Source organism: Dinoponera quadriceps, unplaced genomic scaffold, assembly GCF_001313825.1.
Source record: "Dinoponera quadriceps isolate SergipeBrazil2010 unplaced genomic scaffold, ASM131382v1 scaffold1782, whole genome shotgun sequence".
Classification (NCBI taxonomy): Eukaryota; Metazoa; Arthropoda; class Insecta; order Hymenoptera; family Formicidae; genus Dinoponera; species Dinoponera quadriceps.
In genome coordinates this window covers 1,443,283-1,458,289 of record NW_014555947.1, presented here as the reverse complement: position 1 = coordinate 1,458,289, position 15,007 = coordinate 1,443,283, and the positions used below count along the sequence as shown (strand labels likewise).

The following is a 15,007-nucleotide window of genomic DNA, read 5'->3' as shown; positions in this document are numbered from 1 at the left end:
ATATGTCGAAAATTTTTGCGAAGTCACGCGTGCTTGTTATCCACCGAGACAGTTATTTAGAACTGAAGTAATAATAAAATAATCTATCGAAGAAAGTTATTACTTGGATTCTTAATAAATTAAAACAAACACAAATCAACATATTTATAGTTCTGTTAGTTCAATTTTAAAAGATCGATACATTCTCGTAAATAATAAGGCGCTAAAGGAAAGAATATTTGAAAAGTAAGAATTATGTATTCTGTGGTTTCGACTTCTGTTGTTTTTCTGCGCAAAACCGTACGATCCGAGACATCTTTCCAAGACATAAATTCGAATTGATAGGTAGGCTTACAGACTCCGTCTTGGTCGTTTAATTAATATTTCACTTTAAAAAAAAAAGAAAAGGATATAAGAAATTTTATTGTCGCTATTTCTCAACGATGCTGATTGGCTGATTGGAAATCTTGATCTCGATTGGCTGACGCAAGTTACGCAGTTACGCCGCATCGGGAGGCATGCCCACCGTAGACTACGCTTGAGAAATACGCGGTCTAGTGTATTATATAGAAACTGCGAATAGAATGTACATTCTAAATATTCCATAAGTGTCGGTCTATAATAAGTATTTTAAGCCTTAAACCTGAAAAAAAATGACCAATCACAATTCTCTTCACATTCGCCTGTAATTGGTAAATTTCTTAAGGCTTAGAGCTTAAAGCACTTATTGTGGGCCGACATAATTGTAAATGGACACTATTGTAGACTGAGACTAAAGCCAGCAGCACACTGTTCTTGTTTTCGTGCCGATTCACTTGCTGGATAGAAACACCGCGTTCCGATTGGTATATTTTCATCCGTTTTCTGAGATGCGCCAATCAGAACGCGGTATTTTCATCCGGCAAGCGATCCAGCACGAAAACAAGCACCGTGTGCTGCTGGCTTAATAGCTATTTTAAGCCATATGTCAGATTATGGATTAGGATTGAGATTGAACTGAAATTTGACCAATCAGAGTAAGATTCACTAAACTTTAGATTTTAATCCAATCTCAATCCTAATCTGTAGTCTGATACGGTTTTAAAAAATTGACCAATCACAGTCGAATATTTAAAAGATCGATTATCCTCTCAATGCTCTTAAACTCGATTACTTGCTATTCGATAGTTTTTTTATTTTTAATCGATATGTTGCTTTGCCTACGGCTGTGATCCTTTCGCATTTTTCACTAAGAAGAGAATTTATCAAGTTGAAGTAATCATTCTATCTTGCTCTTTCAGAGCCACGTATAAAGTTCAATATGTCATTTGATATAGGCTTGAGACCGTTATGATTATATGACGTACATGTTTACATATAGAGATTGTTAGTCAATTTGTCGAATCCCCACCAACAGCGCCGAGACTACTCACGCGTCGCCTATTGTATATCAAAGGTCGTTTTAAGTTGTTCGTAGATAATTTCTTATCTTACAGTGCTTAACTCATACTCGTGCTTTTTAATAAATGAGAACCTGACCGTGAGCTATTTCGCCTCGGGTCGTGTTTTTCAACGAAGAGGAAGACATGAGTACCCATTATGGAGGTATTTACTGCCCTTGCTTTGATATCTCTTTTGTTGTAAAGTTTCCGTAGATGTGATTTTAACCCAGAAATTATATATATATATATATATATGTAAAATTATAAATAACTCTAACCAAAATTTGAAGATTAAGATATTGATGTATGAATAAATATATCAGTAATTTTGTTTGTAGACTCTCAGGACTATAGTAATAGTAGCTATAGCTAATTTTTTTGTTTATAATTAAAATAAAAAATGAATTCTGTCTTATTTATGTAATAAATAGATAACTTATATATATATATATATATATATATATATATATATATATAAGTCATATAAGATAAGAGGAATGAGTATTGAGCATTTTTTTAGACAAGCTGATAATAGAATATATTATACACACAGGTGATAGAATTGTTTGACAAGGTGAACGAAAGTCTGGGATCATATACATTCTCAAAATGGATTGGAAGATTTATAGAGGATTATCAGACATCAACCACACTCCTTGTTACAATTGTTGCATCTCTGCTGCTTATTCTCTTAGTTGTATTAATTTTTGTTGTACGAAAATGGAAGAACAAAGAATTTTTGCCGGAGGTGAAGGAGTTTGTTGGAGTAGGTACTGGGAAACCGAGATTCAGAAAAAGGGATAAAGTTCTTTTTTATGGGAGAAAGATGTTGCGCAAAGTAAAGTCTATCAGTGGCCAAGTCCATGCTACCGGACAAGGAAAGAAAAGGAGAGCAGTCATGAGATTTGCTCGTCGCTTATTACAACTTAAGAAGGAGACTGCTCCGCAACAGCTCAAAGTATGTTACTAATTATTTTACCAATTACTAATCAATTACACGTTTAATATATTTAACCAAATTATATAATTCAAAGGTATTGGAACCACCTGCCGAATATTTGGAGGAAGATTTAGGACCTGGTGAGAGAGTGCCACCAGATGCACTATATATGTTACAAAGTATTAGAGTCTTTGGACATTTCGAGAAGCCTGTGTTCCTAAAATTGTGCAAATACACAGAAATTATGAACTTACCTGCTGGTAGCACATTGTTCAAAATCGGGGACCCCGACGAGAATTTATTTATAGTGCAACAGGGTTTAGTCAATGTATATATTACTGGGCCTGATGGTTCCCAAATATCGTTAAAATTAGTCAAAACCGGCGAGTCAGTTACCAGTCTTCTTAGCTTTACTGACGTACTTACCGGGCATACAAGTACATACAAAACTGTGTCAGCGAGAGCTGTAGAAGACTCTATCGTAGTCAAACTACCAATGAGTGCGTTCCAAGAAGTAAGTTACACATTTTCAAGACTTTCTTCTTATTCTTTCGAATTTTCTGTTATAAAACCAAAAAACCGATATAACGGATATATAACTATTATAACGTATATAAATATTATCTTACAGGTGTTTCAAGATTATCCTGACGCATTTGTACGAGTTATCCAAGTCATCATGGTGCGTCTGCAGAGAGTTACTTTTACTACCTTACACCAATATCTCGGTCTCTCTGCGGAGTTAGTTAATCAGGGAACACACAAGAAGAAGCAAAGCCCATTCTCCGGTTCGCCGGTACGCTCGAGAACCAGAGAGAACTTTACTTTGCAGAGCACCGAAGGTGGATCTGCTGTTCCTGGTACGTCGGAAACGCACGATCCTAGCGATGTCTCTCATGTACCTGCAAATCCAAGCGGTTCCCAATCTGTTAACGTGAATCGCCGGTGAGAGATACTGAAATCGATACGCGATGAATTCTTGCATTATCGACGATTGATCTAATTAAGTTTTATATATTCTGTGACAGAGCGAAGAGCAACGATTGGAAGAATCATAGTTTCAGCTCGCAACTAAGTCAGAATTCAGCGGACATGGTGCCGGAGTGTGACTCTCACTGGCCCAATTCGTCTCCCACAACATCGCAGCCCATTCAAGGATCACATTCTGAAGCTGCTCACTCGGGAAACAGGAAGCGTTCGACCAACGAGGCGGTGCAACCGCAGCAGCAGTTGGACGAATCGCAGCTCGTGCAGATAGCCACTGATGCTTTCGTCCAAGAACTCGGCATAGAGGATGAGACGCTGCTCAAGGACAAAGTGCAGATCAGGGAAGTGCCGGCTGGTACCTATCTGATGAAGGAGGAATCGCACAAAGTTCGTCTCTTTGTTCTTCGCCTTCATTTTTAAATCAAGGATTGTTTTCTACAGAGATATTGCCTCATATTATTAACCGGATTTTATCGTGTCGCAGGACGTTGCGCTCGTATACGTGCTCTCGGGCTCACTGATAGTAAGCCAACGCGTGTCGGAGAGTAGGGACGCCTACCAAGAAGTCCACATGTTCAGCGCTCATCAGGGCGAGATCGTCGGCGGCTTAGCGGTGCTTACCGGTGAGCCGTCCTTTTACACCATCCGGGCGAAACATCCCAGTCGCATCGCACTAATCAGCAAAACAACGTTCTTCGCTATCATGCGAGATCAACCCACCGTCGTGTTGCATGTGGCGCATACCGTTGTTCGTAGATTAAGCCCGTTCGTAAGGCAGGTAAGTGAGGCGGCAAGTGAGGGAAGGAAGATGAAACTTTGATAAGAACACATTCTGTGAATCAACCGAGTTACCTCTTATGGAACAGGTGGATTTTGCCCTTGACTGGTTGTTCCTTGAAAGCGGAAGAGCCGTTTACAGACAAGGAGACGAGTCAGACTCGACGTTCATTGTGTTAAGCGGGCGATTGCGCTCGGTGATTACTTACAAGGATGGCAAGAAGGAGTTAGTGGCGGAATACGGAAAGGGCGACTTGGTAGGGATCGTAGAGATGGTCACGCAGACCCCGCGGTCGACGACCGTCATGGCGGTGCGAGATTCTGAACTGGCGAAATTACCGGAAGGTTTGTTCAATGTGATCAAACTCAGATATCCGATTGTCGTTACAAGACTGATCAACCTCCTCGGTCATCGTATACTTGGTACGTGGCAGCAAGCGCACACGAAGAACCACAGCAATGATACTCAGTAAGTGTTACGTGATAATATGTTGACAATATATTAAATAATCGGGAGAGATTCTAACTGATGTCAATACGTACAATTGAAATTATTTTGCAAAAGCCTATAAGTCTCCTGGATCTTTTTATTGGTGACAATGTCCTACATTTATCTTCTAGGCGAGCCGCGGCGACGGTGGACGCAAGGCCGGCCCAAGTAAATTTCTCAACTGTCGCAATAGTACCTGTGTCGGATGACGTGCCGTTGACCGCCTTCACTTACGAACTGTATCATTCTTTATGCGCCATTGGTCCCTGTCTTCGTCTAACGTCGGAAGTCGTGAGAAAGGTATGTAAATTATGTCAAAATTATTAAATTAAATGTTATTTATCAACATGAATTATATATAATAATACAAATTCAATTAATTATATTTAGTAATAATACAATTAATTTTAAATTATTTTATAGCAATCAAATTTTATTTATTTGGGTATAATTAAATGTCCTATTATCTTGTTTTTCCTGTGATGAGAAAAAGTAATGAAATGACTGCTAATTGTTGCACTTGCCGGTAGACTTTGGGAACGAGCATCATGGAGCCCGCGAACGAGTACCGGTTGACGTCTTGGCTGGGACAGCAAGAGGATCAACACCGGATCTCTCTGTATCAATGCGACTCGAGTTACACCCTGTGGACTCAGCGATGTGTGAGACAAGCCGACTGCATCCTCATCGTGGGTCTGGGCGACCGGCCACCATCGATCGGCCGAACGGAGCGCGAGGTGGAGCGACTGGTAATGAGAACGCAAAAGGAGCTGGTGCTGTTGCACAAGGAGCAGAACGGTCAGCGACCCACGAACACGGTTCAATGGCTGAACATGAGATCGTGGGTGTCCAGCCACCATCACATTCAGTGCCCGAAGCGCATGTTTACCAGGAGATCGCAGTACAGAATTGTAAGCGCGCGGCATCGCGAAGGTCGACGACCAACTCCATATTCTAATCCGCGACGTCTTTTGTCTCGTTGCAGAACGAGCTGTATTCCAAGGTGCTGATGTCCGAGCCGAATGTGCACAGCGATTTCAGCAGACTGGCGCGGTGGCTGACTGGCACGTCAGTTGGTCTCGTATTGGGAGGTGGTGGTGCCAGAGGCGCAGCCCACGTGGGCATGCTCAAGGCCATCGTCGAGGCGGGAATACCCATAGACATGGTGGGCGGAGTCAGTATCGGCGCCTTTATGGGCGCGTTGTGGTGCATGGAGAAGAATATCACCACTACTACGCAGAAGGCCAGGGAGTGGTCCAAGGTAAGGTCGAATGAGGGATGGCGACAGTGGCGAATGGTGACTTTTCGTGGGACCTGATGCTAATATTATTCCCCTTAACTTACAAGTCTACGAAAAATTATTAAAACTTACGATAAAATCTTATTATAAATAAGTGAAAAGAGGTGATTCCGAAATGGGCCTCTGATGCTTCACCATTATTACATAGAAGATATATTGCTGTCATATTAAATTATATCCTTTTTTATAATATTTTTTGTAAAATTGGATTATAACTTCTAAGTGCCGATGTTGTAGCATCAATTGCTATATAAATTGCAAAGCAGACGAACTTCAAATATGTGATACACACATTTTACCAGGAATTAAACTATAATAACTCCGGTCATCATTTCTGTATGGTCCAACGTTACGGAAATTTTTTTAACGATGGATCTTTTTTATTAAATGCGAAACGTATATTTCTCTCGCTGGTAGAAAATGACGCAATGGTGGCGGCAAATTATGGACCTGACTTATCCGATGACCTCGATGTTCTCCGGCAAGGACTTCAACAAGACGATACAGCAGACCTTCAGCGACACATACATAGAGGACCTCTGGCTCCCGTATTTCACTATAACCACAGACATCACGGACTCCTGTATGCGCACGCATACACACGGTCTGTACGATCTTGAATCATTACCTTATATGTTCTTTTCTTTCACTCCAAATATTCGGTAACAGAGCCTCCTGTTTCTTTGAATGCTCATACATTCTTCCGCTGATATTTTATTCGCTTATGACCTTTTGTCTAAGCCTTTCCGTCATGAATGAGCGAAAAGATATTCGAAACTGCTCGCTTTGTCAGTTTCTCTAATGCAAATACGCGAAACATCGTACTTTCCACCATTGTAGCTTTCTGTGTTTGTTGTTTGTGTCACGTAGAATTTTTTCTTTCCTTTTCTCTCTTTAAACTTAATTCTATGCACTGTCATAGATTACGACGCTATTAGAGCTCTCTTATTGTAAAAGCTGTAAAAAAAACGGGAGTGAGCTTACCGGATAATCATTGTTGACGTACTCTCCGTTTAATGCTTCTCGATTAAAGAAAAAAAAAAAAACAGGGCACATTATTGTTTGTCGCTCGCGCCAGGCGGATCCCTGATGTATAAATTATGTAAATTGTTGTGCAAATATGCTTCCTGTATGCTTTTCGCTGAAACACGATATAGACAGGAATTCTAAGATACTTGACCCGATAAAAGACAAATTACCTAAAAATTCATATTATTTTGCATCTCATAATATATCGACATTCTATTTTTTTTTTAAACGTGTGTTTAAATTACAACACAATAGTACAGAACACGCACAGAAGACTTGAATATTGGATCTTCGGACACCTCAGAATTCACCTGTACGTTCTTAAAATAATTTCGTACGTTGTTAAAATAATTTCGAATTGGACATGTCAAAGAAACCGTTGACGATCTCAGTCAGTTGACTCTGGCTAATAATTGCCCGTCTCTCTCTCTCTCTCTCTTGTTCTGGCCGCGATATAGACAGAACGGGAAAATCTAGTTGACCACGTTGATTAACGCAGCTGAAGGATACAGGAAGTATTCCGAATTAAATGTGCGGGTTAAATGGAACATTAAAGGGAATATTCGTCGTGTTTAGGATCGCTGTGGCGGTACATTCGGGCCTCGATGTCTTTGTCTGGTTATATGCCACCCATGTGTGACCCTGTCGACGGCCATCTTCTGCTCGACGGCGGGTACGTCAATAACCTTCCAGGTAATTCAGACCGCATTATCGTACGAACATCGTGGTGCCTGCGCGCGATCGATGTAGGATCTAACGAAAAAATCAGATAAAATAACATGGCGACAATGTCAGTATAATAGGGATTTTAACGTAAAAACTGTCGCCGGAAGAAAGATTTTTACATATTTCAACGATAATACATACAAATTTATACAGAATTGTTACAATTTGGTGTGTCAAAAACTCACCTAATATTATTTAATTCGGCAATATACACAAAGAATTACATCGAACGCGATTCTCTCTCTCTCTCTCTCCCTCCCTCCCTCTCTCTCTCTCTCTCTCTCTCTCTCTCTCTCTCTCTCTCTCTCTCTCTCGTGACAAATTATGCGCTTCTTTTTTTGTTCTTAATTGTGTAGAATACCTGTTTTAATCGGTCAAGTTTCATATTTACGCTGGCACGATTGTTCTCAAACGTTAGCGCTACACTAATATGTTTGCACGCCTCGTTGATCTTTATATTGTCGTACGAAGTCGCGAGAGAAATGTCAAGCTCACTCCCGTTGATGAAAGATGAATTTACCAAATTCTAAATAGCTAAGTCGGCTCAGGTTTACTGTGGAGATACATTCGCGGCAGTATGACTATTGCGGGAGTCTTTCCTCCCATTTGCGACCCCATTGACGGGCACCTTTTGGTCGACGGGTGTTATGTTAATAACGTGCCAGGTATTCGCTTTCCCTATTGTTTATCCGTTATTAATTCTAACTGTAATTTCTCATTGTTATGAAACCCGTGATATCCTTATATCGCGATGCTATGTCACGTTATCACGATCGATAGATCGATAACAAATTTCCGATAAATCTTATAGAAATACCAAACGTAGCTTCCGGCACTGTCTCACGTCTATCAGCACTGAAAAAAAAACGAAAAAATAAGTGTTTTGCAAACAGGCTGACGCACGATTGTGACACGTGCGCAAGCTGCGTCACGGTCTTACGTTTTCTCATCTCGCACCACAACAATATCCTATGCGCGCGTTGAGACTTGTTGAACTTAATAGCTTCCATGAGCCGACACTTGGCCTGTTCTTCTTACCTGAACTCGCTATGCTAGTTCAAGAAATTTACGCACACACCGAAGGTTGAGAATCTTGTACGTACACTTCACACGCTTCAATGTGTATGTACATTTTTTTTAACTGGCCCAGTTCGGGTAAAAAGAACAGACCGATCAAATCGTTTCTTGATTCATGCATTCCTCCATGTTCCCGCTCAAGCTGACGAGATGCTACGGCAAGGAGCGCATCACATTCTGGCCATCGACGTCGGTTCACAAGACGACACCGATCTGACGAATTACGGAGACTCGTTGTCCGGCTGGTGGCTGCTGTGGAAACGGTGGAATCCATTCGCTACGCCAGTGAAGGTGCCGAATCTGCCGGACATCCAGTCCAGACTGGCGTATGTGAGCTGCGTTCGCCAGCTGGAAGAGGTAAAGACCTCCGACTATTGCGAATACATCAGGCCACCGATCGACAAGTACAAGACCCTCCAGTTCGCCAACTTCGACGAGATCAAGGACGTAGGCTACCAACATGGTGAGAAACCTGGCGTATTCACCGGTACGATCGCAAAGACGATAAAGTTGGGTCGCTACAATGCGGTCGCTAGCAATCGTTCCACCTTCGGATAAATTTATCTAACGGATGAAGAGCGTTCCCATACGAAAATAAACTACAAGAATGCAAAAAAAATTGCGAGTATTCTATGGAAGAACATTAGATAAATTTATCCGAAGGTGGAACAACCCGGCCTGTAATATAGTCGCCCGGGTCGGTCCTACGACCAATCTAGCCACTGGAATCGAACCGACTGCGACTTTACAACTGCCAACAATCCTGCATTGTAGGCCCAATTTAAATTTGCCGTTACATTTACAGAAAATGTCGAACCGCTGGAACTTCCATTAATCTTTCCCTTTTCAATCTACGGGAATTCCGTCTTATGTAAGGGAAATACTAGTTTATCGTACTAAGATCTGTGAACGTTCATCAATAATTAGATAATTAGTATCTAAATACACACAGGACTAGTTACTTTCATAAATCTTTTTTAGTTACTGGCATTTACGAATTCATTCTTCTTGGCTCTTAGGAAATTATCGCTGGTTCAAATCAGCAAGCTATAGCCACTATCTTAAATCATAAAACGCTTCATCAATAGCATGCCTCATCCCATTCTGTGTCTTATTTTTTTATCATCATTATCATTTAACAATGTGTCGTCAACCATTTATCTATTATCACAATTTATTTCTATTTTTCTCGTTATGACGAAAATTATGTCTGTATTCTAATCATGGTATTAATCTCAATCATGGTATTAATCTCAATTGTTGCACTTACAGGATTCCGATTAAATGTTGAACATGACGTACCGCTTGTCCTATCGTGATCTGGTGAAGAACAAAGAGATTCATACGGGTGATTTGCATTGTGTTCGCCAGGTAAAACGTATTTCGAGGGCCAGTCGAAAGCCGGAGTTCTGCCTCGATTCAACGCGGATCGAGAGAATGCGAGAGCTATGCAAGCGAAGAATCAGGCGGCGAATCAACAGTCAGTCTCCTCGTACACTTTCACCGATCTCGCGCAGATGGTGTGCAAAGTTTCACGCGGCAGCCGGTATGTCGATCTCGACATCGACTCCGACTCGGACGAACTGGAGGAGTACGAGGCGGACCTGGAAGAAGACGCGCAGGAAGTAGGATACGCGTCTGAACCCACTGCTGGTATCTTAGATCAGGTAAATTGCGTATTATTCTCATTGTACGAATTACTTATCAAGTTCGTCGTCGTTGTACGTACGGAAAATGTAGAATCGCAGGAACGAACAAATTTTTCCCTTTTCGATCGCAAAGACGACCATATCGTCGAGGAAAAATATTTTTCCAACCAGAAGTCGAATCTAGAGTATTCTTCTCCTCTTCGGATAGAGCGCTGATAAATATCTGATAATAGATCTGTGCGTTTTAGTTAAAGTTGCATTTTTTGCCTTAAGAATAAAACAAGTATATAACTGAGAGTTAGAAAGAAAAGGAACAACAGAGTTCCAGTGCAGCACTAGTTCGGTTAAAAAGAACAGACCTGATGGAAGATCTTACAGGATTCTGATTCAATGTTGAATTCATGGCGTAACATTTATTGATGCATTAACGTTTAATTCTCTCGTACAAAATAACAAGGTAAATGTTTACTGAACGATCCGCGAGGTGACTTACATCTTCAATTGTGCTTTGTCTTATTCTAGAGTCCTGAGGATAATCGCCTGAGAAGGAGAACTGGCGTTTCACTTAGCCTGTCCGACACCGAGGCGGAGTCGGAATTAGATTATCATCCAAAGATCTTTTAAGTAGCTATTCGAGATTCATCCGCAACCGACACGTCTGCCATTTAGCACAAATCTATATGTTACAACAAATGATATTTTTTTTTTTTTTTGCTATTGATACTATTAAATATATAATTCTACGGTTTCTAAACGAAGAATATTACTTTCATTGTCGCGTCATAACCCCAAATATGACGTGCCATGTTATTGATTTTTTTCGGATACCTTTCACGTCCTCAGAATTGCCTTCAAAATTCTTCTTGCTCTTTTTTTGGGGGGGCAAATTCGTAGGAAAATATTACGTAAGATATAAACAATTTTGAACATTGAAGAACAAGAAACCTTTAACCCCTTCGCTGCCGACACTTAAACTGCACAAGTGAATTCAAAATGTCCAGCATAATGACTAATGAGCCAATTTATGACCAATATATATGTATAAAAGGTTTTCGAGATCGCTGAATAAAAAAACTGCTGCTGTTAAAATTGATTAAAAACCAGGATGGCTGAGATCCAATACGGCAGACAACAGGCTGAAGATGTGGAAAAACAAAAAATTATTTCGTTTACTAAATCTTAATTCACATTTATACTTGTGCTCTCTTTTAAGATCAAGGGACACTTTAAGAGACAACAACTCTCTGAAAACTCACTGAAAATAATGATTAAAATATAAACATTTTATTTCAAGAAAATACGTTAATAAAGTGTGATTGTGATAATTTTTACTTTTAATTAATAAATATGTTAAATAATGTGAATCTATTAGCATATAGTAGGCGTTTAACTCAGAAAGAGTTTTTATAATTCAAAATTAATGAGTCCTTCATGACATACACGTGTCATCGACAGTCAAGGGATCAAAGAAATTGAATTTACGTTTACTATAACAGGACAACCAGTTTTATGTCAGAAGTTGCTAGTCATCGTCAAATCGGGATCCAGAATGGTGAGTAGCGCGCCAACCAAGTGTAAGGAACCTGTGACGAGTACCTCTGCTTTGCCGTCACCGGTTACCTGCGTCGATGCGTTGTGTCTTTTGATATCAACGAGCACCTCGGCGACGCTGTACTTCAGCACCGAGCTTTTGCCCCATTGCTCACAATGTTCCTCGCACCTCTTCTTCTGGTCACTCGTCATCGTGTAATTGGACAGATTCTCGATGTTGGCTACTCCGGCGTAATTAGGCGTGAAGTAGGCTCTGTCAAAGCCCAAAGGTGTCAATAGTTTCAACAACTCGAACGAATCCCGATCGCCCGTGGTGTTGAATATGAGGAACTTGCTGGAGGTTCTGCGACTCGCTCTCTTGAACCAAGATACGCAGTGAACGATACTCTCGCCGGTGTGAGCACCGTCCAAGAAGAAGTCCGCTACGCTGGTCTTCAAGATCTGCGTTCGACCGGGCCACTTGTAGCTCGCAAGTGCCAGCGCGGTTTTCTCCAAAGAGATACCCTTAGATAACTCGTCCTTATCGCTTTGATACTCGTGGAGGGAAAAGTCATTGTATTCGTCGTCCGTGATTAGTGACTTATTGCGTCGCGATTTCATCCACTCGAAGGCCATGTGGATCGACAACGAGACGTTCTGCCGCTGCACATCGCTGATGATGCCCGTCGACGAGAAGACTTGCTTCCATTCCTGATTCTGAATTGCGGGGACGACTTTCAAGCTGCGACATCGTCTCTCAACAGCACGCTTATACAAAACGCGCATCGCGGACTCCGTTTGCGGCACGGTAAAGGCCGCCGCATTTGGCTTGAATATCCCCGACTTCTGCTGAGCGATCTCTTCCAGAGTGTTCCCCAGCAACGACACGTGTTCCAGGCCCAGGCTCGTCACGCCCACGCAGACCGGGTTCCGCAAGACATTGGTACTGTCCAGCTCGCCGCCTATTCCGACCTCCACGATCGCCACGTCCACGTTCGCTTCGAGGAACACGTGGAACATGAGAATCGTCAGGAACTTGAAGTACGTCGGCATGTCCGACTCGTGCTCCCGGTTCTGTTCCAGACGCCGGTAAACCTTCCAAAAAGAATGCGCGAAGTACTTTTGGCTGATGGGTTCGCCATTTATTCGGATGCGTTCCCGCACGGAAATCAAGTGCGGCGAGCTGAAGAAACCGGTACTAAAGCCATGCTGCCGTAGGATAGCCTCCGTGGTCGCGCATGTTGATCCTTTGCCCTTGGTGCCAGCCACGTGGATGCAAGATAGGCTGTCCAGTTGTTCCAGAGTTATACCAGACCTGTGGATAATAGATAGTGTTACATGTGGTATGAATTTATGAGAATCAATCATTACTGAAACTAGTCAAATCTTTTTGCACTGACAAATTTTTCATATTACATTTTTTGTTAATAGAATGTTTGTAACTGTGTAGAATTGATATCCATTCAAAGCTTGAAGCTGATTATTAAGATTGTGGCATTACCTAAGTAAATATTTCTCCGTCTCTTTCAATTTCTTCGGATCATTCACAACGTGCTGCTGCACGGATTGCAAGTACGCAGTATTGCTTTGCAGAGTGAGGCATAATGCTTTTATAGCTTCCTATAAAAACAATACATACTCTATAAGCAGATCTTTCTTTGGATATTTTTATATTGAGTGCCCCAAAATTTCTATAAGTCCAATTAATCCTAAAACAACATGACAAATGATACAGTTGAATGTTGACTAATATTTTATATAACTCATTCAAGATCTGTCACTCCCAAAGCTAACTGTTCTCTATGCACTAGTAAAATTATTTAAAACCTTAAAACTGCAGTAGAATATAAAATAAAATATCAGAACATGAAATAATGGTCTAAGTGTACAAAATAATTGCTGAATACATTAAAATTTTTACCTCATAGGACGCACCCGAATGAGTGGAGTGAGACATAGATATACTGTGCGTCATTCTCTTCAACATACTAAACATTGGAATTCTCTTGTGCAATCCTATTTGAAGTGATAAGAGAGCTTTTTTTATCTTTCTGCGTGTCAGAGTGCAGACCTCAGAAAGTGTGAAACTGTATAATCGTGAAGTAACGGATACTAAAAGCAGGGTAGATTTTCGATTGTTGTGATTGTCTTCAGACAATATTTAAATCCTTTACCACTCAGATTAAAGTGAGTAACACTCAAACATGCGGTGGGAAAATCGTTCAAATATCTATCATGAGAACATTGAAATTTCGTAAGAAATTTTGAGAGAACTTTGCGTGTGAATTTATTGCCGGATATTCTGTAGGAAACAGTCAACATCGCTATCATTGGATAGGAACCTTATATTATCCTCGTCACTTAAAGCTTAATCCTTTACTAAGATTTCTCAAATCGATGACGATCTCACGATATTTATTTTCGCAAGCATAAGCTAAAATAAAGAATTTCATATTATGCCAGAACAAACGTTGAATTGTAATATAAATATTCTACTCGTAAGATGAATTATTAATTAGTATTAATTGAAAAACGTACATTTAACAAATATACCTGACTTTCCCGCCACACGATTGAGTGTTCTAGCTTTAATATTAGCTGCATTCAGCAGAGAAAGTGACTTTGCAATTGTATAAAATTCGTGAATTTCATTGGTGTATGCTCTTAATCTTGATTAAATTTAAGAACATACACCTATCAGATTCACAGTTACAAAGCTGCTTCTCTGCTGAATGCAGCCATTACTAATATGTACGATTTATGTTGCACATTTTTCGAAGCAACGTATAGGCCAATCATATTCTTTCTTTCTCTCTTAAGGATCGCAAAACGTTTATAATTTTAAGGCCTGATTTCACCAACGAACAACGATGCGATTGGATAGTCCAACGGAAGAGCTGAATTTAATCGGCCGATTTGATGAACTCGCGTTGATGAAACTGGGCTTAATGGCTTCTGCTCACAGGACGCGGCAGTGCTTGCCGTGCGGCGGGAAGCAACGTGGTAGCCAATCAACGTGCCGTTTTTCCACGAGAATTAAAAATTTATTGACTGCCGCATCGTATATTATTTGTTCCTTGGTTTTTATTAAAATTTTACGCT

General features: G+C 40.8%; 2 protein-coding genes across 14 annotated transcripts; one reads left to right on the top strand and one right to left on the bottom strand.

Annotated features, from left to right (window-relative positions):
- Nucleotides 1-1,188: 1,188 nt before the first annotated feature.
- LOC106746074 (neuropathy target esterase sws) lies at nt 1,189-11,516 on the top strand. 5 transcript variants are annotated; one of them, XM_014622252.1, is made up of 16 exons: nt 1,189-1,563; nt 1,954-2,358; nt 2,435-2,854; nt 2,972-3,285; nt 3,369-3,714; nt 3,812-4,105; nt 4,194-4,573; nt 4,726-4,894; nt 5,125-5,505; nt 5,580-5,855; nt 6,312-6,498; nt 8,198-8,314; nt 8,869-9,213; nt 9,532-9,597; nt 10,098-10,393; nt 10,898-11,516. In XM_014622252.1, the coding sequence occupies exons 1-16, from the start codon at nt 1,558-1,560 to the stop codon at nt 10,997-10,999; spliced, it is 4,104 nt and encodes a 1,367-aa protein (XP_014477738.1). In that variant the 5' UTR covers nt 1,189-1,557; the 3' UTR covers nt 11,000-11,516. The 5 variants fall into 5 exon arrangements, with proteins under 5 accessions (XP_014477738.1, XP_014477737.1, XP_014477741.1 ...); XM_014622251.1 differs by lacking the exon at nt 8,198-8,314 and adding an exon at nt 7,500-7,616; XM_014622255.1 differs by lacking the exon at nt 8,198-8,314.
- LOC106746075 (folylpolyglutamate synthase, mitochondrial) lies at nt 11,059-14,633 on the bottom strand. 9 transcript variants are annotated; one of them, XM_014622260.1, is made up of 4 exons: nt 14,444-14,633; nt 13,827-13,921; nt 13,407-13,525; nt 11,059-13,220 (listed from the first exon to the last, which is right to left on the bottom strand). In XM_014622260.1, exons 2-4 carry the CDS (start codon nt 13,899-13,901, stop codon nt 11,888-11,890), a joined length of 1,527 nt encoding a protein of 508 aa, XP_014477746.1. In that variant the 5' UTR covers nt 13,902-13,921; nt 14,444-14,633; the 3' UTR covers nt 11,059-11,887. The 9 variants fall into 9 exon arrangements, with proteins under 9 accessions (XP_014477746.1, XP_014477747.1, XP_014477748.1 ...); XM_014622261.1 differs by having other exon boundaries at nt 14,459-14,633; XM_014622262.1 differs by having other exon boundaries at nt 14,598-14,613.
- Between the last annotated feature and the right edge of the window lie 374 nt (nt 14,634-15,007).

Bases quoted from the DNA above. Each gene is read 5' to 3' on its own strand.
- LOC106746075 (XM_014622260.1), bottom strand. From the start codon at position 13,901: ATGTTTAGTATGTTGAAGAGAATGACGCACAGTATATCTATGTCTCAC. The intron at 13,526-13,826 runs GTAAAAATTTTA...TTGTTTTTATAG, and splicing joins ATTCGGGTGCGTCCTATGAG to GAAGCTATAAAAGCATTATG. The intron at 13,221-13,406 runs GTAATGCCACAA...TATTATCCACAG, and splicing joins ACGGAGAAATATTTACTTAG to GTCTGGTATAACTCTGGAAC.
- LOC106746074 (XM_014622252.1), top strand. The intron at 4,574-4,725 runs GTAAGTGTTACG...TTTATCTTCTAG, and splicing joins AACCACAGCAATGATACTCA to GCGAGCCGCGGCGACGGTGG. The intron at 6,499-8,197 runs GTCTGTACGATC...AAGTCGGCTCAG, and splicing joins TATGCGCACGCATACACACG to GTTTACTGTGGAGATACATT.